The 26,653-nt window shown below is 46.1% G+C and overlaps 1 protein-coding gene across 1 annotated transcript in view; it reads left to right on the top strand.

Annotated features, from left to right (window-relative positions):
* LOC142591213 (uncharacterized) overlaps positions 1 to 26,653 on the top strand; it is a 162,762-nt gene that overhangs the window by 32,846 nt on the left and 103,263 nt on the right. The window contains exon 3 of the mRNA XM_075703574.1: positions 3,180 to 3,344. Coding sequence (XP_075559689.1) covers positions 3,180 to 3,344 — 165 coding nt within the window. The remainder of the gene's footprint in view (positions 1 to 3,179; positions 3,345 to 26,653) is intronic.

The following is a 26,653-nucleotide window of genomic DNA, read 5'->3' on the forward strand; positions in this document are numbered from 1 at the left end:
GCCACCGCTTGAATAAGGGAAGCTCCGGTGGGGCTAGTCTCATGGCCCCCGCCTGGACCCCAGCAAGGGCATTTAATAAAGTCCTCTCTCTCTCATTCAGCTGCGCACGTTCTACCCTTCTGGGCAACGTGAAGAACATCGTGACCATCTTCTGAATTTTCTTGGACAAGTTCCTGTTGTTCTCGCTGCTCCTCTTCGACTTGTTCTGGTCTTAAGAAAGAGCATGACGCCTCACCACGCCTGCTAGAACCAGTAGGAGAAGCGTATGCTCTATGAGCTCTCTTCTTGCTTATCCAACACAATGATCCTTTCGGAGTTCTGGTTCTAGTTGAATAGCCGGCAGTTCTGTGTCCCTGCTTATTACTAAGACAGCAGAGCGGTTTTCGTTTGTTTCCATTTGGAGCCACTAATTTATTGTGGGTTAGAAGCTTCCCTTCGTTTTCCGTTTCTTCCTTGCCTTCAGCAAGAGTTCTTATTCCTTGCGCTTCCAGGAACTGGTCGGCTGTCTTTGCCAATGTGCCAAGATCATGCAGCCCTCTTTTTTGAGAAAGCTGGCTAGCTTTGCCTCACAACGTCATAAAAACAGTTCAGACACGATCTTGATTCGCTGCGCTTGATACATATTCGGCACCTTGGCTAACTCTTGCCAGTAGTCAAAGCAGCCGAGAAGACGTCATGCAAACTGTCTTGCCATCTCAGCATTCTCGGGCTTCACGCGATACCATTCTTCCGTGTAGCGGAACCCCTGCAGAAGCTTCTGTTTCAACTTAATGTGATCCGTGGCATCTCCAGCTGACATCCGACCTACTGCCGGTCATGCTTATCCAGTCAGGCACAGACTTAATGAAAAGGCCCACTTCTCTTGTGGACAACCTTGACTAAAGGCCACTCTCTGAAACCTTTGCATATAGTGGTCTATAGTTCATCCTACTCTCATAAAACGCCGGCATGAGGACTGCGAAAATCGTGACCACAACCTCTCGGCGCTTACGACATTCGCATGGGAACGCTCTAACTGTATTATCCACCGTCGCTTTTCGAGGAGCCCTCTTTCAGCCTCCATGAGGGCTAACTATCGCATGTGTCCTTTCTGTGCCGCTATCCTCGCTTCTTCTCGTTCCTTTGCTCGCTAATCCCTCATGCCTTTCTGCTCTGCGATCACCCATGCCTTCAAGGCTTCTCTACTCAGTCCCACCCCTTACCTAACTGAACTACAATTCTCTTTTCGTCCGTTATCGTCTACCGCACACAAACTACGTGTGGCTCTAAAATGTAACGACAGAGCTTGTCCTTTCGTGGACGCCGAAAATGTAACAATTGTTCGTCACGTATGCTTGTCTGCAGTCAAGCGGTAATGAACGTCAGAGACGCGCCGACAGACGTAAACCAACATTTATCGGAAACAGTAAATGTAAACAAATAACACTAAACACAGAGTACAGAACGAAAGTCACTAAACAAACAAATGCCTGCATTAAATCCTACACGCAGCATTCGAGGAAGGAGTAAAAATATCTCACAGGTCCAGTTCCGACGCTGACAACGATCAGCGGTTGAACTGTCGCGAGGAATCCCATTAGAGGCGAGCCAAGGCTTGATAACCCTCCTGGGATATGAGCCAAGGTACGATGACGGTGCTTGTCATCAGAAGAGACAGGCGATGGCGCCCTCCTACATTACCGTGGCCGGCGCACTCGAATAGGTGCCACGCGGGTGGCTTCCGCCGCCACAACTTCACGTGTCACCTCGAGAAAGAGGCGGCCTCAAAGGAAAGGCCTCGGTTGGGCCTCAATTAAGGATCGTCCCGGGCAAGGCCTTGCGCTGCTCTGACAGGTGTTTACGAGCACGCGACAGCCAGGCCTGCTCCGAACAGCTTCAGAGCAGGCGCTACACCGCGCCTGTACCAACAGGCAGGCGCGTCTTCACAGCCGCCTTGGGTAGCGCTGCAGGAGCTCCCGGAGGAGCGCACTAGTCCTGCGTATCCCAAGTCACGAGCTCCTCGCCTACCCGTTCGGCACCCGCCTCTCTTCCATTTTTTTCTTGTTGAATTTCTGGACGCTGCCAAGCGTGCAAGCTGTCCCTGGCTCGGCTACTTCCACTTCTTTCTTCATTCTTGTCGGCACCAAATTCAAAACCCTCAAGAGTTCTCCACAGGTCCACGTTCTCATAAACTAGGTGCTTGCTCATGTATTAAGTCCTTGCAATGCACCATGGAGAAGATTTACCAGGAACATTCTCGGGAGAGTAAAAGTAGACAACACGCGTAAGCAATATGTTGACGCCACGCAGCACGATAGACAATTGCTGCTGGGCAGTAGGAAAACGATCTCGTATATACTAGGTGAGTCGCCTCGATGATGTGTGAGCTGAGACCAACGGAAAAATTGTCAATATTTGTATGCGTCCAATGAAAGGAATATAGATTCAGCTTGATGTTTACTATGTGCTCTCCTCGGACCAAGGCATGGACGGCGTTGTTGTATGCACTAAGCTTGCCATCAGGTTGGCTAGATAGGCGTGCAGTATACACATGCCGAGAGCGGAAACCAGAAAGCGGCCTTGGTTCTGGCAGAACCGATTGAGTGGAGCGAGACGGTGCGTCCTAGCAAGCCTTCATATACACACGCTGAAGCGCTGTACGTAAGAATACGTATGAGAACTCCCTAGTGCGTGTGCTCCGCTTCGTCGTTTCAGCAGGCAAATGCCCTCAATGGTGGCGCATGCGCCTTCTATACCAGTGCATAAAGACGGTGCAGACGTGAAAGTGACTCCTGTGGTCGCATAATTGCTATCGCAATAGACTCATGGTATCTCAATGCGGCGCCTTCTTAATACAGGACTTGAATTATAATAACGTAATTACATTAAATATAAAAGAGATGTATGGGGTGCTTGCAATAATATTGTTTCGCATTGATGTGTTCGTCATTCGTACCCACCTAATTTACGAAGTGCAAACAGATAAGGGAATGTGGCTGTTTTGCTTTGTAACCAGGAGTTTTTCATTGGCCATTGGCGTAAAAGCAACTTGTCTTATACCTGTGGCAATGTTTTCCGGCTTTCCGTGTCAGCCTCCCTAATATTGAATTCGCGTCTACGTTGGCCTTAATGGTAGAACCGAACTCCTAAAATATAGAGCTCCATTCTGTGAATATAGCTATTCTATGTTCTGCTCACAGAGTGCGGGCCCAATGAGCGAAAAGTTTACTGTACTGGCGCGCCTGTGCAAGAAAATGGATGCTCACGCACAATTTCTATCGAATGCCCGGATAATGAAGCCAAGTGCCCCTGTGCGGCCAACAAATATCGTAAAGACGGGCAATGTGTGGATCGCCGTAAATGTGGTAAGAACATCATTCCTTCGTTTCCGTTCACCCGTTTTTTTCTATCTCAATACGTTGCAATAAAACGGACTAAACAACATAAGGAAACATGCTGATCGCGGGCGTAAGGTACAAGGAAGTCATATAACCAAACGCTTTGCTGTTTCCTCTTTGTGATTTTCGCCCGCGCTCAATATATTCCATTGTGATGATCACAAACTTGTCTGCTCCATGTCGAAGAGGATTGAATACGGAGAAAGTTGGGCTACGTAGTCGTTCGGTTGTACCTGTTTAATAGTTTGCTTATCGCTTATTTCTGAGCCTCTCAATAGCTGCAAAGCCTTGGCGACAGGTGACTGGTACATAGAAGAGCATTAGCGTAATAAAACATGAAAGCAAAACAGCGTTTCCACCAATAAGCTAAAATACGTATTCAAGACATGAGTTTCTAAACGAAACTTAAAACGACGTGCTTGCTGAAGTCATTTATGTCAAGCATCCTGTACGAATAGATATAGCGATCGATTTGACCTTTCGAGCGTCATCAAGATTACAGGCAGTGTGAAGAATGATTATGTATCCTACGGTATAGTGCTTGTAAGATTATCCATTTGGTGCCGCGAGTGTCTTTTCAGGAGCTGGCTAACGCCACTCGAGAGATAATTTGGCGTACGGCGGTTCTGGTCCTCTCGCTGGTGCTAGCCGAGATGTGGTGGCGCGTTTGTTTAATATGTCCGCTTGCGTAGAGAGGGAGTAGTAGAGAGAGATGACGCAGTAGCTGCTGCTGCTGATTGTTCTGGGTCTCTGCGGTAGTGGCGTTGGTGCTATTGGTGGCGGTTCAGAGTGTGTGTATACGTGACAAGAGCGACTCAGAAAGGAAAAGCGACGCGAAAAAGCCGTTTGGACACCACCGCGTCTAATGTGCACAATGCCCTGTGGAGCTCACTCGGCTTCACCACATCAGCCTTTTGACGGCTGTAACTATACGTCAACCCCCCGCCCCCCCCCTCCGAGTCCAGAGGAGACGTCGATAGAAATGTAGAGAAGAGGTAGGAGAAGAAGAAGTTCCCATGCAAAAGAGGGGGGGGGAGGTGACGTGCGAAGGCAAGGAAACCTTGCTACTATACGACAGTTGTTGCAGGAAAACTGGATAAGCTTAAGATCAAGGTACGGTACAGTACGTTGCTGCTATTTCTGAAAAATAAACACTTTGCAAATATGCCAAGCGGACAAACAGAGCAGAGCCGCAGAAGCAGAGCGCAGCCGCATTAATTAAAGCGTGCCACAGGGTCCAGGTGACACTACGGAAGCGGTCCACCGTCAAATCAACAATTCTGTGCCCGCGGCGGCAGCTTTGCGGCTATGGCATTGCTAGAGGTGAATTTGATCCCATCCACGGCAGCCGCATTTAGAGGGGGGCGATATAAAAAACGCACGTGCACTTATTTCTTTAGGACACGTTAAAGGAGATCACTGGTGTCAAAATTAATCCGTAGGCCACCACTACGGCGTGCCTCATAATCATATTGTGGTTTTGCCACGTACAGCCCCATAATCCAAGCTAAATACTTCTGCCACGATGGGATGTGCCATGTGAGACAATGACGATGCTCAACCCTCTCAGACGTTATGAAATATGGCGCATAACAAGGCCTCAAGCAAACGCCTCTCTCTGTGTGTTCTGTGCATTACGCAAACAAACAGCAGTGGTGCACGCGAGGTAACGTTTAACATCAACTCACCACTCTCGTGTTAGCCTAAATGTTGAAGAAATAAAGCTTTCGCCGTTAAAATCCCCTCTAAGTATCGTCAATCAAAGCAACCAGCACAGAAAGATCCGCGCACATCCATTCCCACAGTGCGTGGAATCTGCATAATTTTTTATTGCTAGATTCATGAGCGATGGTAAATATTCCGCAGCTGAAAAGGCCTAAGATTTCTGAGGTGACAGTCACCAAAAATATAGGGCGTCCCGTCCAAGCTCTTGGGTGGGACGCCCAAGAAATGAAATGAAATCGATGATGTACAATGAAAAAATGAAATCGAGACGTACGAGGACGCAAGCAATGATATTTTGTCAGCAACCACGTATCCCAACAGGAGTATGTTTTCAGGATTGAGGTATCAATAATTCGATTACAATAATCAACTAATATCTTAGTTACTCGCTTGAGGGCCGAAATTTTGATAGAGAAGTACTAATTTGGTTTTAAAACACCCAATTCAGTTTTTTGCGATGCTCTGTCTCTCGCGCAATTATATTTTCTGCGGTATGTTAAAAACTCAGAAGAGATGTCGATAGCGGCATAATTACCAGTTCTCCGACACCAGTGGTCGCAACCTAGGAGTAAATAACTCTGCTCAACGCCTGGCTCGACGGCCAAATGAAGTTGACGAGGCCTCGGTATAGGCGTTGGTCACCAAAGCGCGAAGCCAATGCAGTGCGCAGTGACAGTGAGGAGGAGGGTAAGGGTATTGAACAGAGTTAGTTCTTCCGAGTAGTGCCTGGGACCGCTGGTGTCACGGCATGTGGACGCGTGATCATGCGGCTATTTTCATATTTATAGCGTTTTCTTTATAACGCAAAAAATTATTACGTGATACACAACAGACTACAAACTGAATCGGTGTATTAAACTGCGATTATAACCCCCAACTCACTAACTATGAAGTTCGTTACCTTTTCTTGTTTAATTATCGATAGTTAAATCATGAAAAGTATACTCCTGGATCATAGTACTTCACTGCAGACAGAAGACAATCGGCTGCATCCTGACATATACTGGTTCATCTTTAAGAGCTTGACTAACGTCGCCTGGAACACTGCATAATTATCATTCAGGCCTACCTCATGCTAATAGGTGTTCTATTTTGGTATTGAGTCCAAAGCGACTGTTCTGAAGTGAACTTTCATCTTACGGAATAATGCAAGACAGTAAGAAGTGTTCCACTTAATAAAAAGTGATAAAGTAAAATAAAAATTTAAGTGAAAGGGCTGAACTTCATCTTTTTCCTTTGCTTTTTTCTGCCTGTTACACGCCAACATTATAACATTCGTATTCTGTAATAAATGCCGAGTAGCACGTAGTTTTGTTTCGTGCAGCTGGTATAATTAAATATAACATGATTACAGGTGGGCTAATATCAACTTTTTTGAATACGAATCAAATATGGAATATTCGGACGTATACTGATAATATTATATCGCCATAATTACGTAAAGGCCTGTAATGACTGGAGCAAAAAACTACATCTAACAATCAGTAGCATCAGGTATAAAGATCAATACTAATAGCCTTTAGAAAGATTCCACCGATCGCCTCGCAGCATTTGACCGGCTGGTCGCAGACAACATTTTGAAGGATGAATGGCTAATGTATTACTAGCTTTGAAAAATGCTAAATAAATGATTTGTGAAACAATATTCGAGGTCATGGAAAAACAAAAGCAAAAGCTATTGAAATACTTTGATGCCGTGGACAGAGAGCGAGGAAAATATCACCAATTCTAGCGTAAAATATAAAACAGCTACGTGACTAGACAACAAGCAATACTAAATGACAGACTACAAGCAAAAAATAACAAGCTGAGATTTAGGGTGCCGCCAAGCAGAAAACAATGCTCGAATTAGTAATTTTTCCTGGAACATTCATTTAGTTCACTTCTTATAATGTGCGATACTGTCTTTAGCACACGGAAAAGAGCTACACGAGTTTTTTAACAGTCGCCCTTTGCGAAATATATGGTTAGTTCCGATATTAGAAATACAGAATAATTACAGAATAAGAATACGAGTAATCACTGTGTTAATTCAGAATGTGTTCGAAATTTTGAATTTCCGCCCACGCCTAGATATAATATATGATGTTCATGCGCCGCTTTTTCTGGCTTGCACCTTTTTCAACACCAGTATAATAAGCTGTTAAGGCAATTTACCCTCATTGTGGCCATATAAACACAATTTGTGCAATGAAGCAAAACACTCAATAAAAGCACAAGTTTGTCGCACTCCGTTCTTAGCTCTCCTTTATTAAATAGTTGATTTTCAAGGGAAAGCTATAGCCAATAATGGTTGCTTTTATAGCTGCACATATTTTTGAAGTTAGAGCAGTGTCAATCACAACGACGTTGATATCGCCCTGAGAGTGTACAGATTAGCAGGCTCTAGATAAAGAATAACTTCCGCAGTTATATGCGTAATTAACAAAGTTACGTTAATTATCTGTCTATTCATATTGTGTGACTAAACCACACGAGCACTTCGGAGTCGGTCTTGGACATTTAAAATTTTAATTAAATAATTTCCTGTGTGAGCTGTGCGATCAAATACTGTATATTCAAGGCTCTCTAGAAGCAAAACTGACGCCGACAAACAGAGCTTCTATCACCCGTCGTGGTGGCATAGTGGGTAGAAAGTGCTGGCTGACTAGTTGGTTCATAGCTTTAGACGTTTATTATAAGTGAGCGAAAGAACGTCTAATGACATAATGGCTGTGGCGTCCCGCTCTTAAGTTCAGTGCGCGGGCTGGAATCCCGGCCGCGGCAGCTGCATTTCGATGGAGGTGAAACGCAAGAAACGCGCATTCACTGTGCATTCGGTTCACGTTAAAGAACTCCAGGTGACCAACATTAATACGAAGTCGACCACTACGGCGTGCCTCGCACTGAAATCGTGGTTTTGGTACACAAAACCCGAGAGCATAATTAAAGCATCCATATTATCGACCTCACTTTCATCATGCCATGGTCATCAATGGCATGGTCTCAGGAGCTCACGCTTTGCGGACGGCACACGTTTTTTTAATCACATTTTTTTTTACAGCAAGCAAGTTTTCATGTCAGTATAGTAGGAATCACTTGCCACTGAATATTTGCTGCGCCGCAGAAGGGACGCACGACTCAATGGTGGTCCAGATTTGTGCTACACCGGCTTCAAGACACAGTGCTGCCGCCGAAGGAAGATAACAAAGACTATCCGGCAAGGCCCATGCTCGCCGTGACATGCAGGTGGTAACGATGGCAGCATGCTGACATTCAAGGCGTTGATATCGATGTCATAGGTGCTCTTTTTGCCTCAATTTTGCATTCAGAGAAGATTAGAATGCAAAATACTCGTTCACGCAAGTGATGCAGGAGCTTTTGAGGCGAAAGCATGAAATGGCTCAGTTCAATTTTTTCTCCTCCAGCTCTTCCAGGCAGACTATTCTTCAAAGGGTTTTCTCTGCCGTCCAGTGACACTTCGCACTCAGGGAGGCCAACTTAGCAATAGATATGTTTATTAAGACAAAGTTGCATACATCGAGTAGCGGCGGCCGATTATCGGCTCGCTTGCTTCCTCCATCTACTCTACACACATTCCTTCAAAATACCTTACGAATTGGTGTGGTGCCATTATTTTAGGTCTCCTCGCTCACGTTCTCCCAATCAGCTTTATTTTAATGTAGGCGGGCTCGTCAACAATACACACCGTGACTGGTGTGTATTTACTAGTCTGGTTTTTGGAACCTCCCAGATCAACATCACTTAAACGATCACCACATGGCCATCTTGCTCGAGGTTCACCCGCATAGGTGTAGCCGGCCCGGTGCACCGGCATGCCCTGCGAACACATAAATTGTCCCGCGAGCCACTAACCCCGCACATGCCGCAGAATCGTACTCTCGCGCGACGTGGCCGCTAGGTCTCCCGTTACATACGTATGCTCAACGGGATAAGAACGTTTCCGCCACACCGCAACGGGGACGCCGCCACCCCTGGCAAGAACGCGTCTGTGTGCCGTTAGGCGATAGGAGGCTGCTTATCCTTAGGTTAGGTGCGTTTGTGGCCAAAGTGTCCATATATCTTGGGCACCGCGGCGGTTCATGTCACAAAAAGTGGCGCTGTTCTGAGAACGCATACAGGGCGCCTTAGAACACGCACTTATGAAGCGAGAAGAAGCAAGAAGAAGCATGTGCTTGCTGCGGTAAAGCTAGGGAAATGATGGAGAATATTTTATTAGAATGTGAAGATATCTGCCCAGCGGTCGATTTAGGAATCACTGGCCTCCTTGAAGACCTTGGGTACAGCCAGAGCAGGGGGAAAGTAAACATGTCGCCAGTAGAGATTAGCAAGAGGCGATTGGAGGATTGGTGAAGGAAAAGTAGGGAAACGACAAATAACGGAGGCGTACAAAAACAAAATTCACAATAGGGGTTCACACACTTTAGTTATGGCAACTCATCGTTGGGTTTTTTTTTTTGCCTTTTCTTTTATACTCCTTTAACATAGGTAGCACATTAGTCAATAAAGTAACAACAGGATGGTGGCACAACCCACAATCCCGTTGAAAACGGGATGCGCCTGACATCCATCCATCCATACAAACGACCGTCGGCTGCGAAAGAAAACAACCTGCTCGAGTGTCATGCATGTGGCTCCTGGGTTCCAACGCGGTTGCGTTCAGTGCATGCAAGGCTGAGTGTGTCAGCCAACTTATCCCGCTCATTGCGTGAAGAAGTCGGCGTCTGTAGCAGCAAAATGGCATCTAACTTACCGTTGACTGCCACGCAGTGTCACGTACCCGCCTCGTCGGAGCAGAGCGGGCCAAAGGCACGTGGCATCGCTGCGATGCCACATCGCCCTCGCTCCCGCTTTTGGAAGCCTGTGATATCCGCACATCCTTTCCCTGCGCAAGCAAACGCCTGCATTCTAACTTCGCATCTGTAATCGTCATAAATTAATGTGTTAAGAACATAATATATTACAAAGAAAATTAGCCATTCCACTCTGTGTAGGTGGATGACTACCCGAGCTGATTAGCATACGACATAGAGGGGACACAGAATTTTGAACATAGGCATGGACGCATTTGCCATGATTTTATATACATTTGCGTCCACTACATGGGACTGTCACACCGAGGAACCGGAGGAAACGAAACACGCGTGACGTTTCGACGGGACCGCCACCACGGGGGAGCATAAGGAAAGGAAAGGAAATACGCAAGCGCTTGAAACGTCGACAAATGGAGGGCGGTGCGAACGTAGACACGGCCGACGATGGCAAACTATAATATCTGCTCATACCAGCCCAGTATCTGATACGAGTTGTATTGGGACCCACGATTTAAACTTATTTTTGCAAGTTGGTGGAGTGATTTATGCCTGCTTCACCTCCGTGGTGACTCGGTCTGGTATTGCACTATCGTAAGGATGGGCCCATGGTTTGTCGTCTACCGGGCATCGATCCGCCAGGCACTAGCTATATATAGCTTCGCTGTAAAAGCGTAGGTGGTAGCAAGTTTTGAACCTACGACCCTACGCTCAGAAGCTGAGTGTTTTACGCGCTGGCCTACACCAGCGCCTCCTCATAGCAAGCCTGTGCACTCTGCTTGATGACATTCGTGCCAGTTGTACGAATATTTCCGCTGATAAGCCCAGCCTGAGGAAATCGGGCACGTCAAAATCACCGCTGCTCATTCAGGAGGTTCTCCATTAGATCCTATGGCAGTCGTACAAGGTAGCATGACGTCACGGATGAAAGTGCATAGGCTTCGCGCTATTTAGGAGGCAGTGGCCAAGTGTGTCAATGCCCTCACTTGCCCGCGAGGAGGTCGTAATTCAAACGACCGCTCAGCGGAGTTCAACTGGGCGTTAATGCTTTCGCATTTACAACTGATAAGAGGTGCTTAGGTGTCCTCGGATGTCTTTAATAGCAATTTATCTGCTCTGCTTGATCGTTTCGACGACATCATCCAAACTAATAATTCACTTTAACCAAAGAAGATAATTATTGAAAGAAAGGTATAACGTAACCTCGTTAGTTAAACACAAAACTACGGAAATTACATTTTTTCTAGAGGCTGCCAGTCTATGAACTCGAATGGTAACAATAATGTCACCGTGATTTACATTGACCAAATAAAAAAGTGATGCAGTGGATAAATACAAACGTAATTTTAGAATTCATTGTCAGAAGAAATTTTGCACTATTTAAATGTGCTTCATATCCTTGTATAGAAGAGATGCAGGCAATATTACGCAAAATTTATGCACTCTATAGCTTCTTTTACAATATGTAGAACTTAAAGCATCGATATCGACTTGTTGTACACAGCCTAGAGCCATTCAGTCAGTTCACACCTGTCTACTAAATACTTTATACACTGTAAGGCAGAGCATGCTGTGGTCTACACCCCGGTGAACCTTCCTCTGGTGTAGGCGGCACTTTCGAGACGTTAGCCTCGTTGCATTTAGGTGCACTCTCGTAAATACTTGGTAGGGCTATACGCGACGGTTGTACATGGATTATATTTCTTTTGACAAACAAGCGACAGTTTCAGCTCATTTATATACAAAATTGTGCAGTTCAGACCCTTCTGCAGTCGAAGAGAAACCTTGCACCGGCGCCTATGATACTAGGTTTTGCGGAAGAGAACACGGCACATTTGATCTTAACGGACCGAAAGTCGGAAGAAAAGCTTAATTCATTTCAAAGCATGATTTCAAAGTTTCTTTTATTTTTGGAAATAAAAAAAAAACATTAGAAAACTCTGCCTTGTGAAATAGCGAGGAAATCGCAGGGGTAATAACATGCAATGAGTAATAGTTCTCGTGCAAAAAAAGAAAAATCTTATGCAAGGCGTCATAGCAACTCAGTAGTTTTCCTTTGCCGATAGTGCAGAAATCATTGTCGTTGCGATTGCAAGTGACGTGCTCGCATACATGCATTTGTCGTTACCCAGTACATCGTAATGCAGTAATGCTAACGCATTATCGACAGCTAGCTTTATCCGTCGAACACATTTTACGTATATAAAAATACATGTGACGATAAACATTTATGGAAACGTGCTCACTTTGATGCAAGCAGCAATCAATCAGAAAAGAGTGACAAGCCGTTTTTTCTGAAGAACTGACGACTTATTGCAAACACAACAACTGGATATTTCGGGGTACCAATGCATTTTTTGTAGTAGGCTTGGTTGTTTCGGTCCCTGCAATGGAACGAAATACCGAAAATTTAGTCAGCCTGCGCAATATCACGGCAATCTTAGTTTCAATTCAATGCATACGCGTCATGACAAAGATACTACGCATATTATAGTTTGTTCCATGGGTGCATTATATTCCATAATCGTTTCTGTTTCAGTTTAACGTTTAACGTGTCAGAATAACACATATTAAAAAGCATTACCAGTTAAATTTTGCAAGCGCTCGGTATTTTAGTTATTAACTTCTGCGCATTTTGCGAAACTATACGTTAACCTGTGCCATTTAAAAGGCCCCTCACCAGCTCTGGCCATACTGACTTGACAAGCGGAGTGCATGCACCAAAGGTCCCAACAAAGGTCGAGGGTTAGACTCCAACCAGAACTCGTGCGTTGAACTGCCCTAATGAACTCTATTTTAATTAATTTACTTTAATTAGCACTAAAGGTCGTGTGTTCGACACCGACCAAAGGTCGAAGGTGCAACTGCCACAAAAGTTCGTGGGTTCGAGTGGGCCGTATTAACAATTTTAATTATCTGCTCCTAAATAATATGCCTTACTTAGCAGCAAAGGTCGTGGGTCGACTGCCGCTAAAAGTCATGGATGCGACCATAAATGGTTGCACCATCAATTTTAGGGCCATTGAATTTTCGTCCCACCAACGCTCGAGGATTCCGCTCCCGCCAAAGGTCGTGGGTTTGAGTGGCCTAATTCACTTTGCCCTAATTAACACCAAAGGACGTGGGTTCAACTCCCATCAGTTTTGGAGCCATAACGCTGGACGGTCAATTTCTCGTTAATATGACCTTGGCTTCTAGCGCGAAGTGAACACGGACACAGAAAGGAGCAGACAGGACGAGCGCTCGTCGTGTCTGCTCCTTTCTGTGTCCGTGTTCACTTGGCGCTGGAAGCCAAGATCATGTTACCGCACCAACTCGCCCAACTGTCTATCCTTTTGCATTACATTTCTCGTTAATGATGGACAAAGGATTTTTCGAGCGATGAGCCACTTAAGGCTCAACAATTGAAATGCTGTATGATCTCGCTCACATATGTGATTACGTAGCGACCAATTATTATTTTGCTAGCATCCTGTTTAAACTCTTTTGAAAAATGCCACAACTACTCACTGTCCCAATTAACAAACTTGGAAAGAATAAAATTCAAGACTATTTAAGACTAGAGTTTCGTGACTCGCGTACATTTTACGCGCAAGCATACTTGCCGCTTATGTGAAGTCGGCGAGACTGAGTACGATACCGTCGAGGTGGAAGAGGGAAGCGAGCACTGTAGGGGTTACGAAGGAGCGCGCGGTAGAGGATCAGGTGAAGAGGAAGGACGCCAAGTATCACGGGGGAGAAGGATATGGGGAGGAGGGCACTGGTTTCACCTCACCTGGCAGTTGCTACGCATTCTGTGTGTGCTATCGATGTACCGTGTTCGTCTGGTGAACTAAAGGCCTAGAGAGAAGGACGGAGCAGCAAAGCAAGACGCGACAGGATGAGTGCGAGTCGACCGAGCCCCAAGTAGTCGGAAAGCGCCGGGCACAAGCCGCAAAAGACCGATAAAAGCTGAGGTCTCGGCTTGCCCAGGAGACGGCCAAAGAACGTGCTAGGTGGGCGTCAGGGAAGGCGGCATAACTTAGAGACTTCCGAACAGCACCCATAGGCTTGCGTGTGACACTCGTTCATGAAGTGAAACGTCACTATATCTTTTCTAGTTGCTTTTCTTTCTGCTCGATAAAATGGGGAGTTTACTCCCCCCCCTCCCGAAGTCGTATAATTTTATGTTTAGTCTGATGATACTACGGTTTACCCAAGGATATGTTGACAATTTAGGAATGCCATTTATAGGAATAAATTCATTTACCTGCGGCACAACAATCTCAAAGTATCTTATGCACAACTATTCAACATTATGTACAGCAAAGTCATGTTTTATGTAATATATTCATAGAAAAAAACAACATCCGCCTTCGAAAACAATGTGAAATTTATTCACACAGACCTTCTTGTGTGGTCCGGTCCTTTACAGGGTCATCATCACCACGATCATCATCAGTATGGTTACGCCCACTGCAGGGCAAAGGCCTCTCCCATACTTCTCCAACTATCCCGGTCATCTGCTAATTGTGGCCATGTTGTCCCTGCAAATTTCGTTATCCCATCCGCCTACCTAAATTTCTGCCGCCCCCTGCTACGATTCCCTTCCCTTGGAACCCAGTCCGTAACCCGTAATGACCATCGATTATCTTCCCTCCTCATTACATGTCCTGCCCAGCCCCCCCCCCCCATTTCTTTTCTTGATTTCAACTAAGATGTCATTAACTGGCGTTAGTTCCCTCACCCAATCTGCTCTTTTCTTATCGCTTAACGTTACGCCCATCATTCACCTTTCCATAGCTCGTTGGGTCGTTGGATCGTCCTTACCCTTTACAGGGTAATTGTCTGCAAAAGGAAAACGAACGATGGTCGAAAATTCCTGGTTATACTGAGAACTGCGAGCCATGAAATAATTCAGCGAAAGGTCAAGAAGATGTCCCTTGTGTGAACTGCTTCGCGTTCTGTTCGATATTAAGACAGATCATAATATCAAGAACACATCTTGCTTTTCAAACTGCATAATCCGAACTATCGGAGTTAACAGACTAAAATTACTGGTTATTATCACATCTGGGCGGGTTGATTCAGTAGGTATTCGCATAGCCTATCCGTAAACAAGCCATTAGAATAAGGGAGCCTATACACAAAACAAAAACTCAGTGCCCTTGCACTTGTGAAGAAGGGTGGCCAGCGAAGCGGTGTATGTGAGCCCTTTAATCGTGAACTGCACCTCTGCCGCGAGTCAGCCCGCTTTGCACTGTCTTGGAAAAGGGCCCACGTATCGGAGGTGCTTAGCGCCTGCTTCACCGTCGCCGCAGGTCGGCCCCGTATTGCACTATCTTCTAGATCGGTCCACGTATGAAAAATTGTTCGTCTACGCGCACACGCGATCCGCTAGACACTAATCATAGACATCTTCGCTCTAAAAACGTCCAATTCTTGAAAGAAGACACGTTTAGTAATAAACTTCCATGCTCCGTAATTGGTCTTCATACGCTAACGTCAAGAGAACATTTTATTGCCACAGACACGCCACCTCTGAGAACGATCCCCTATCACGCCATTGCGCGCGATAATCTCGCGGTACAACTTCATCATCGCGCATGGAATTGTATAGCCAAGTTTCGGTAACATCAAAAGCATATGGATAATACTGTTACGGGGTAAAAAGGCGCTTGACGATGTATTTACAAGATATATACAACGGGCTGAAGACAGGCATACACGATGGAGCCCGTGTGCACGACTATCGGCGATTGTCGTCTTCGTCAGTCCCCTCATCATCATTCGCTACTGCAGCGCCTCGTAGCATGACCCTCGACGGCGAATGCGCTGTCCCGTCGCTTGGTAGGTTTGATTAATATTGCTTAATTCGAGCGACCTGAACGATATCAAAGAAGGATCGCGGTGGGGAGGTATCGAGATGTTGTAACTCATAGGTCGCGTCTGTCACTTGACGCATGACACGGTATGGGCCCGACTAGGGCAAAATCAGCTTCAATAAATTAAAGGTTTCAAAGTACAAAACGTAAAATCATGGTCGTGAGCTTGCTGAAAACAGTCAGTAATGCATATTTCGAACGCAAGCACAACATTCCAATACCATTCGTTTGCCACCTGAATGAAGTGCATCCCTGCAAGCTTTCGCCAAAATGCCTGCCAACACTCGAGCTGCTTCTGTTGATGAACTTTGCTTTTGCATCACATTTATCGGCTTCGAGATGTGTTTGAGAAGACTGGGAATACCTAAGTCGCGAAATTGCGCCGTGAACAAGTGCCCACGTTTCCAGCGATGGAATCAATATATATTTGTTCTCAACGAATAAAATATAGATCGTCGTCCGCAACATGACGTTCATACACGTCAGATTTACTTGTGGGGCCTTCTTTCTTTCGGCGCCGCAAGTGTTTCTATATAAAAAGCTTTCTGCCATATTCGTGGTGCGATAAAAATAGTGACTACCAGCATCACGTTGCATCTGGCCGCAGGAGCCGCCGTGCGCAAAACAGAACTGCATAGAAAATTTCTTCCTGTTATGAGACGCCGAAACGCCTCAGCTCGAAACTTTTCACCGGAAGAAACCACCGCACAACACACGATCCCAACAACATGACCACAGCCGCGACAGACGAAGCAGCCCCTCCGGAATAAAAACAAAAATGAAAACAGAAACGAAACCAGAAGTGGTAGAACTGACGAAAAACGTGTCGCAGCGGCAAAAGTTCGCGTGACCGCCACTGGGGCCAGTTCGCGACCGGAGCTGGGAAACAGAAGTATGTCTAAGAACGTTGCTGCATGTTGTATCCGTGATTCCAAAGAATTTGTGTATTGTGCGCTTCACTTTGCTGAAGCCTAGCCTTACGAGGGTACGAGCCATTGCTTCAGGCTCTGCACTGACGCCGAGATCGGCCCACATTTACGTAACGTACACAGACACAAAAAATGTCGACCAACTAGGGGCTATCAGTTTGGAAAAAAAGTTCGTCTTAAGGCAATGAAAGACCAATCACGTGGGATAAAAGTGGCCAAAACACAATCGAAGAAGCTGAATCGCCACCAATAACAGCACGGCATTGTTCACGCCATATTCTATTAGTGCGCTGTCGCACATGGCCAAGAAATAGGACGGGAACTTCGCTCCATCTCTTGCACTACCGTACTCGTAATGAATCACTAATAAAGAACCGGTTCGTCAGTTCTCATGTCTGCAACATTTTTTTCTAAGCAGGTGACTGTTGTACCTACATTAAGTAGTAGCTTAGCGCGAATAAAACCACGGACACAAGGAAGACAGGCAATGACAAGCGCTACTACCAGCTGCTCGCTTCACCACTTTAGAATGTGCGGAATCGTACGGCAGCAATTGCTTCATGGCTCGCGGTTGATAGGACCAGCAGACGTGGCCAACTTCAAAAGACAGTTTTATATCTAGGAACTGCAGGTCTGTGTCGTCAGGAAGTTCATGGGTAAAAATGAGCCCTTGGCCTTGGTTGTTAAAAGCTTCTAAAATAAAAGCAGGGGGTGTAAAGTCACCCTTATTGTTTAAAAGCACTAAAAAATCATCAACATACCTAAAAACCTTTAAAACCTGCCCCCCCCCCCATTAAAAACCTGCTCTAAAAACCTATCATCAAAAGACAAAAAAATGTCGCACAAATAGGAGCAACACAAGACCCAATACACACTCCCCGCCGTTGCAGATATGGCTGCTCGTTGTAAAGAATAAAAGTCACACTTAAATAAAACTCAAGCAATGTTAAAATGCTGTCCACCGAAAGACCCGCTGTGTTCTGGAAGTCGAACACGTCGCCTTTCAGTGGACAGCTTTTTAACATTGCTCGAGTTTTATTTAACTGTGACTTTTATTCTTTACAACGAGTAGCCATATCTGCAACGCCGGCAGCGGTGAATAAGAATTTCGTTCCTATTAGTAAAAGTGCGGTTAGAGTCAAGTCAAAATTCATCAAGTTCTGCAAAAGTTTGAACCTGACCACCCTTGCTAAAGGTATCAAGAATAGCAAAGAGGGCTGTTTGACTCTGTTGTTTACCGCGAAAACGCACAAGCCCGATATTCCTTTCAGAACTATCGTTGGTGAGTGCGGGTCGTGGTAGCATTGCGTGAGCCTTTTTCTTTTGAATAAGCTTAAGACGCTAAAAGTGGATGACCCTTTCCGTGTTAAAAGTTCTTCGGAGGTCGCGCAATTTGTTACGCGTAATGACAGCATTAAGTATGATTTTTCCGTTGACGGTAGAAGATCCATTCTACTCAATCCCTCAGGACAAGCTTCTGGCTTTCTTAAGGGAATGTATTGAAAACAACGACGTGGTCGACTTCCAGAGCTCAGCGGGCCTTTCAGTGGACAGCTTTCTAACATTGCTTCAGTTTTATTTAAGTTTAACTTTTATTCTTTGCAACGAGCAGCCATATCTGCAACGCCGGGGAGTGTGTATTGGGTCTTGTGTTGCTCCTATCTTGTGCGACATTTTTTTTTGTCTTTTTTTGATAGGTCCTTAGAGCAGGTTTTTAATGGGGGGCAGGTTTTAAAAGTTTTTAGGTATGTTGATGATTTTTTAGTGCCTTTAAACAATAAGGGTGACTTTACACCCCTTGCTTTTATTTTAGAAGCTTTTAACAACCAAGGCCAAGGGCTCATTTTTACCCATGAACTTCCTGACGACACAGGCCTGCAGATCCTAGATTTAAAAGTGTCCTTTGAAGTTGGCCACGTCTGCTGGTCCTATCAACCGTGAGCCATGAAGCAACTGCTGCCGTACGATTCCGCAGATTCTAAAGTGGTGAAGCGAGCAGTTGGTAGTAGCGCTTGTCCTTGACTGTCTTCCTTGTGTCCGTGGTTTTATTCGCGCTAAGCTACTACTTCAAATATGAACGACCAACTAGCCCAAGAGTCAACTCTTCTAGACTGAAGTACCACGCATGATGGCGGATCCCAATGCCAGGCATCCAGAAAAAAAAAAACATTCCGTATCTAACTTTCATCTTATTACTGGTCTTAAGAGGAAGCTTTAGGTCGGGCCCAACTCCGACGCGGCCTCTTCAAATACATGTAAAAACGCAAAAACCTTTTTCTGAGATAACCCCTGGACCGATTTTAATAAAATTTGTTGCATTTGAGAGGGCAAGTGAAATTCTAGTGACTGTTTCAGGATTCAGGATTCTAGATCCTGAATTTTGTTAAAAAGATTTTAAAAAATTGAAGTTTGAAAAAAATAGCAGCACGAAGTTTACAAATTCATAGCTCTGCATCAAGAGCAGATATCCCGGTTCGGTGAACGAGATCCGTCATATCATTGAAAGCGGACAAATTCGATATGTCACTTTATATCTTACGTGAATTTGTTACGTCGTGTACAAGGGTCCTGCAAAAGTTATATTTCCATTTTACTATACTTTTTGACATTTATGTGTAACCTATCAATTTTGTCCGCTTTAGGTGTACTATTAGGTGCAATTCACGGAATTGTATTATCAATTCTTGTTGCTGAGTTACAGAGTTGTAAACATTAGAGTTTCGTTTCTTGAAAATTTTCGATTTTTGCCAATTTTAATAAAGAATTGACTACCTAAATCAAAAGTGCGAAACCAACAGTCACTACATTTTAAGTTTTTCTTTTAAATGGAGCACACCTCGTCAAATTTGGTGCAGTGGTTGCCGAGAAAAACGATTTCTCCTTTTACATGTGTTTAGGTAGGAGCCCCCGAGCTAAAGCTTTCTCTTAATGCCTTCATGATAAGGCCAGGGAAAAGGCAACTTACATAGCCACAGCGACATGACAGTGAGCTTGAAGAGCAAATTAGTGCGCTGCACTCTGCGCTCCCGAATAAAAAACTCAGCTGCTCTCTTAAATTAAACCACATAAACAAATCCCTGCACAAGCAGTGCAAAGTAAGACATCAAAAGTGCAATATTTCCATTAAAAAGGACAGCGCAACTGAAGGCAATAAGAAACACACGGCTACCGAAATTACCGCAATTACGAAACTATGCATAGCCTGGTTTCACATGACAGCCTTGGCCACAGGCTTGGTGATGTGACCGATGTGACAGCGGTATCTTATCGCCACCTTGCCTAAGGCTGGATTGTGTTGCATGGTCGTCGAAGCGCCGCGGTGTGAGAGCTAGGCGTGCGGGTCGTGCGCATTGCACGTTTCTGCTTATTAACTGTGAATCATGTCGCGCAGAGCCAGACGCCCCACTCTCTCCCGTTGTTCTCTCGTGCGCTGGCTCGCTTGCTCGATATGCCACTACGCCTCAAACAAAAACGGTGAGCTGGGGTTGCCACTCTGCATTTCGCAGGCCTTTCATTTCCCCCAGTCATTTGGAATGCCGCCAGTGCACCATCATTAAGTTGCAGCGTGTTAAGAGATGATCGGCGTGTCTCAGCAGGCGCGATCACGCCAAGCTATGCGCCCAAGCGTGGCGGGCCTGTGCCGTTGAGCTCCATGAATATTATAACGAATAGCTTTCTGTCTCCGGCTGTTCTTCTGCTTGATCAGAGGTCGGTGGTCGGTCCTTTTTCTGTTGATCGGCAAGGAAGATGCTGGTTCGCTCAATCACGCTTTCGCCAACTATATTTCGCTCACTCCCTCGCTCTCGCTTATTCGTCCGCTCGCTCGTTCGGGCTATTTGCTTGTACTGACATTCATCGATGGTGGTTTCTGCACCTTCTTTTTTGTATACATTGTGCTCACAGAGGAATTGACCGCAACACTTTCTGCAGAGCACCTTTCCTAGTAAGAGCTGTACCGATGTATTCCTTTGGTGCCATCGAAAGTGATCGATCTTCGCTCTTTACCTCGATACCTCTATTTACGCGTAATGTAGCAAAAGCCCAATAAATACAGTCCATAAGAATGCTTCCAAAATGGAACAGGGGAAAGATTAACATGCCACTGGTAAAATACATCTCAGAATAAGAATACATACTGAATACAACAGAATCAGCTCTAATACCATAATGGTCTACTGACCGGCGGCGCGCTCACTAAGTCGATGTAGAGCCGTTGTCTACGTATAAAAGAGCGAGGAGTTCTAATCAGTGGGATGAAGTGAACGGAGATGGTGTTGGCGCGCTCTGAAACCACCGAGACGACGTAACCTTCACCTACCGCCTTTTCCCGGGCCTCTTTCGCCGAGAGTCATATGGGAAGCGGCCTTCTCGCTGCTTCCCACGGATGATCTTTTTCCCGGTAATCCCAACGCCGACGAGCCGTTGCAGAAACGATTTTGCATGCGGCGCAGGATTCAACTAGGAGTTGACCTAAACAAGGATACGGAATCAACAAAAGATTTCACGAACACCGGAACGCCACACTAGCAAGCATCGAACGACGAAGTCTGAATGGGCCTCACCGGGCACGGCACGCCGACATGGTACCCAACCGACCACACGGAGGTGAGTGGACCTAATCTTCCTTCTACCGACCCCCGTAATACGAGTTGTGGTAGGAAACTACCCGAACTCATACTTCTACCAAAGGACGACTTCAAGATCGTTACACGACAGCAACAGGGCTCACCCCTGCACAACATGATAACACGAGCAATCGCGACAGCAATCACTGAAGCCTGCAACCATCAATTTTCTGTGGAACAATTTTACGCGCAAATCAAGCCGCGCCTTAACATAGCAGTCCTCTCTACTCCGCACCAAAATATGGCGATGAAAGCACGGGAACTTCGCCTCCTGACCATCAACGACACAGACCACGCCACGAAAGCATACACAGCAACCGGAGAAGACGCACTGAGAGGGGTTGGTGCACGGCATACCGCGACACACTCAGTCAGAGACGCTGCTTGCCAACATGCTAATTCGCACGCAAGGAGTCAAGCTGATACAGGCTCACATGATCGGCGAAACCAAAAGTGCGGCCCTGACGTTCAGCGTGCCCATACTACCGAGAACCGTATACTATTACGGAGGAGAACTCTTGTGTCGCTCTTCCGTGCTACCGTCATAGTATGCAAAATCTGCTGTTTCTCCAAATCCTACGCGACGAATTTGCAAAGTGTGTGGGCTCGAGAACCCAAGCGAAAGACACCTTTGTGAACCGGTCTGTGCCTCGTGCGGCGAGGCCCATCTTACCAGTGACAAGAATCACCAAGCGCATAAAGCAACGACCATCGAGCATAAAGCCACGAGAATCGCGGACGCAACGTCAGAGGCCACGAGACAACTAAGATGTTTCCCCTCCGAATACGAGGAAGACGACTGCAGGGCGTGTTGAAGCCAGGTAAGCAGAAGGCCCAACACGAGGAGATCTCGCTCCAGATCCGTGCAGCGCTCTGCTGCCTTCAACCTGCCAACAAGTGCACAGAAACAAAGATCCTGATCCCCGACTTTGAGGAGGAACAACTACCAGCACGGATCAAAGACTAAGTCAAAGAATACACCAGTACAGGTAAGCTGTGTGGGGGTTGCGCCTTCCACGACCAAACTCGTCGCGCACAGTCAGGAATACAAGCGAGCCATTTCAGAGGGCAAACAACTTAAGGCCACCTTAGGCAGTAAAATGCAAGAGGTAGAAACACTCAAGTGACAAGTAGGCATGCCCACTGCGAAAATCGAGACATTGAAACCGAAATCACTCACTCCATCGGCGCGACAATCACAAACACCACCATTACTCGCGACACAATTATAACAGCCAACACAGCAATCACTGTCACAGCGGCAACCAGCACAATCACAACCCTCGCCACAAGAAACAACACCACAAGTTACACTACAGCAAGTCGAACACATGTCTGCGTTGCAGCAGCAACAAATGCAACAAAAATTTCAGCAAATGCGAGAGCAATTACAAGCTCAAATTGCCGGAGATGTTTATGCAATTCGAAGAACTAAAGCGATGCGTCGACGATTTCGTTGAGAAGTTTCAACGACTACGCAAACGACGGCGCAACCTTGCCTAGGACAAGCTGAGCGCTGAGACCATGGTCACCATTGACACCGAGGATACCACAACCCCCGAAACTCCTTATCATAGCTAACAACACAACCACGTAGCAAGATAATATCACTATATGGCAGTTGAACTGCCGATCACTACGTAACAAACACGCGACACTAACACAATAAGTCAAGACGGCACTAGTTCCTTCCGACCCCATCTGCTTGCAAGAGGTGGGAGAGCAACCGAAGCTGATAAAGGGTGGCTGCCTATACACGGACCAGGATCCCTTAATAGTGGCACCGCTGGCTCGAAAAGCCCTTGCCATCACCAGTGCCATGGTACCAGGAATCTGACCGGTAAAAAAGGGACGACCAAAGCACGTCTTCGCTGACGTCTACAGTCCACCCAGAGACCAAGAAGCCTACTTCTCACAGTTACTGAACCACGTGTCCACCCTACTCGTGCGACATGGTAGGCTCTTTCTCATCGGAGACTTCAACGCCTGGTATCTGGAGTAGGGATACAAGAAGACACAGCGAAGGGCTCGAACCTTCCCAGGACGACACACACATACAAAATATTGCTGACCATACTGGCAGGCGTCCCTACCAGAGTAGCAAACAGCATGAATTGTGATACTACACCTGACCTAATTTTTGCCAGTGACGGCATAGGAGTCAGCTAGAGCAACCTAGGCGAGAAGCTAGGCAGTGACAATCATATTATAAATGACTCGCATAGTGATGGGAGCGCTCAAAGCACACGTAAAACGGTTTGCCCTAGCCCCTGCCTATCATCTAGCCTCACTGCCAAAAGATAGACGACGTGCCTCCTTTTGTCAGAAATTCCTGTCCTATCGTGCATACTTTCCATCAGGTTATACAGCTCCAGCGAGCGTTGTTTCCCCCATGGTTCTTGCCTCAAGCGAAAGTTCTACTAATGTACCAGGAATAGGAACAAAAGCACAACTCTCGTCTCCAGAACTCAAGGAGCTTTCATTTTCTTGTTGTACGAGGCATACAACGAGCATCATCTTCTATATACCGACGCTTGAACCACGGTGAATGTGTCTGCAGGATCGGTGATTTCTCCTGCAAAAACCTTCAACGTAAAACCTTCAGCTGTATCTACTGCCCCGGAACTCGCTGCTATTCGTTGTGCACTTCACATAATACCTGATGAACTTCTCAAGAAATGGAGCGTGTTGAGTGACTCCAAGGGTGTTTTTCATTGTTTGGTTTCTGCCTTACGCCGCGAACCCAACGAACAACTAGTTCTAGAAATCAGTCCGCTGCTTTACCACCTCGTCGAGCAAGTGCACGACATCACATCACAGTGAATTCCAAGCGACTGTGGCATAATGGGCAATGAACATGCCGAGGTAGCAGCACCATCAGTACATGAAGAGGGCTTGCAAGACTCCATACAATTTCAAGAGCATACGCATAAATGACAAAGCGTTTGGTTAACGAGAAGAACGGGGGTTAACCGAGGGGCCCGATTTTTTTATTAGCCATATCATGAGAAGCCAACAAACACTGACACCAAGGACAACATAGGGGAAATTACTTGTGCTTAATAAGTGGAATGAAGAAACTATAAATTAATGGAAATTAAAGTGGATGAAAAAACAACTTGCCGCAGGTGGGAACCGAACCCACAACCTTCGCATTTCGCGTGCGATGCTCTACCAATTGCTCTACCAACAACTTGCCGCAGGTTCGGTTCCCACCTGCGGCAAGTTGTTTTTTCATCCACTTTAATTTCCATTAATTTATCGTTTCTTCATTTCACTTATTAAGCACAAGTAATTTCCCCTATGTTGTCCTTGGTGTCAGTGTTTGTTGGCTTCTCATGATATGGCTAATAAAAAAATCGGGCCCCTCGGTTAACCCCCTTTCTTCTCGTTTATTACATAACGAGGGCCTCGAATCCGGCAACATTGATGCCTTCAGGTAGCATATGTGGGTTTATTGACCAGTTGCCTTCACCCAAAAAGATCACGTTCTCGTGACGCCTGCGGCAACAAGGACGTTCCACGTCCGCCGCCGAGGTCTGTGAGTGGTGGCGCTGGCGAACACTCCCAGGTAGTGTTCCTGTATATGCTCCCGCAGGGAGCAGAGTTGCGCATAGGTCCGCCGTCGTGATCCAGCTCTGCAGCGAAGCCCCTCCTCGCGCGCGCAGGAGCCAAATGCCGCGCGGTGTTCCGCCTTTTTCTCTAGTGGTCGCGAGCTACAAGCGCCAATTGTTCGCAGGCGCTTAGTAAAGGGCAATTCTTAATACAGGCTACACTCGAATGAGTCATTCGTGCAGTCGGAGGGGGTGGGCTTCCAACCAACCGAAACTTTGTATGTACCTATGTAAACACGCATATACAAAAACACACATGAACGTACAAATAGGGGGTAGGACCGCCTTCAGTTCCCCAAAATAAAATACTCCCGTGGCTCGAACAGCTCCAAAGTTCGCTCGCAAACGCGCAGTACATTGCCACAAAAGGCGGTGCAATGATTTTCATGCATATGAAGTTGTCTTATCATTGTCAGAAAGCAAGAAATGTTTTAGAGAGTGTTTAAAACTTCACACACGTAAGCTGGACACTTAGCGCATGTTGGCTGCCGAAATCAGCCGATTAATGACCGTCGCCAAGAGAGCTATCGTGCCTGCAGTTATGTCAGTGACCGTTAACAGAGCGTCATTTATCACTAACCATCGTTCGAAACAGCTGCACGTTTTCGATACATGCGGTGCAGACACAGATTTAAGCGCATTTCAAATGTTCACATGCGCACATTTTAAGCAAAGCTTATTTTTACGATTCATTCATACCGCAGACTAATCAGCTATATAGTATCAGCAAATCTGCAAGTAGAAAAAGATTCAAGATGCAAGAGCTTCTAGATCAAATTTATTTCATACAAGGGAATGCATGAACGGCTGCTGGCAGCAGGCCAAGTGTGCTGGTTCTTGGAACCTTGGGGGCAGAATTCAAAGAAAATGGAAAGGCAACAAGCTATTAAAAGTAACAACAGGTTATTTTTATTGCACTAATCACATCAAGATGGCAAACTTGCAGAGTAATTATTCACACAGTGCAGACTGTAATCTGACAACACATTTTTGGCATCGTAATGGCACAATACAAGTGCCAGTACGATGTGTTTCGTATCACATCACCAAAGTCCTTGACTTCACATCGTCGAATACCGTACCTGAAACCCGCAGCTGCTCCTCTCAACGCACGATCGACGGTCCGCTGATTGCAATGGCGATGGCACTGACGGAAACGACGAGTTCGCATGAGTCGGCGATGCGCCCGTAAAGTTGGCTTCGCAGCGGCGCGGATCATTTGACGTCATTTTTCGCGCTCGGCCAATAGCTGTGCGAGCGGCGCCGGAAAAGGTATGCGCAACTCTGCTCCCTGCGGGAGCATATACAGGAACACTACTCCCAGGGTTCTACTAGTACACATAAATGCCCAAGAAAGTTGATGGGGAAACAGTGCCGCGGTAGCTCAATTGGTAGAGCATCGCACGCGAAATGCGAAGGTTGTGGGTTCGGTTCCCACCTGCGCAAGTTGTTTTTTCATCCACTTTAATTTCCATTAATGTATCGTTTCTTCATTCCACTTATTAAGCACAAGTAATTTCCCCTATGTTGTCCTTGGTGTCAGTGTTTGTTGGCTTCTCATAAAGTGTGTGGTTGCAAATGAAGCCATAAGATTTTTATGGAACCCACGAAGCTTGAAGCACACACCTCTGCACTAACTGCACCCGTCCCTTCGACTTCAAACCTCATCTGTACTCTCTCGACTGGAGACAACAGTGCTTTGTTGACT

This window comes from Dermacentor variabilis, chromosome 8 (assembly GCF_050947875.1).
Source record: "Dermacentor variabilis isolate Ectoservices chromosome 8, ASM5094787v1, whole genome shotgun sequence".
Lineage (NCBI taxonomy): Eukaryota > Metazoa > Arthropoda > Arachnida > Ixodida > Ixodidae > Dermacentor > Dermacentor variabilis.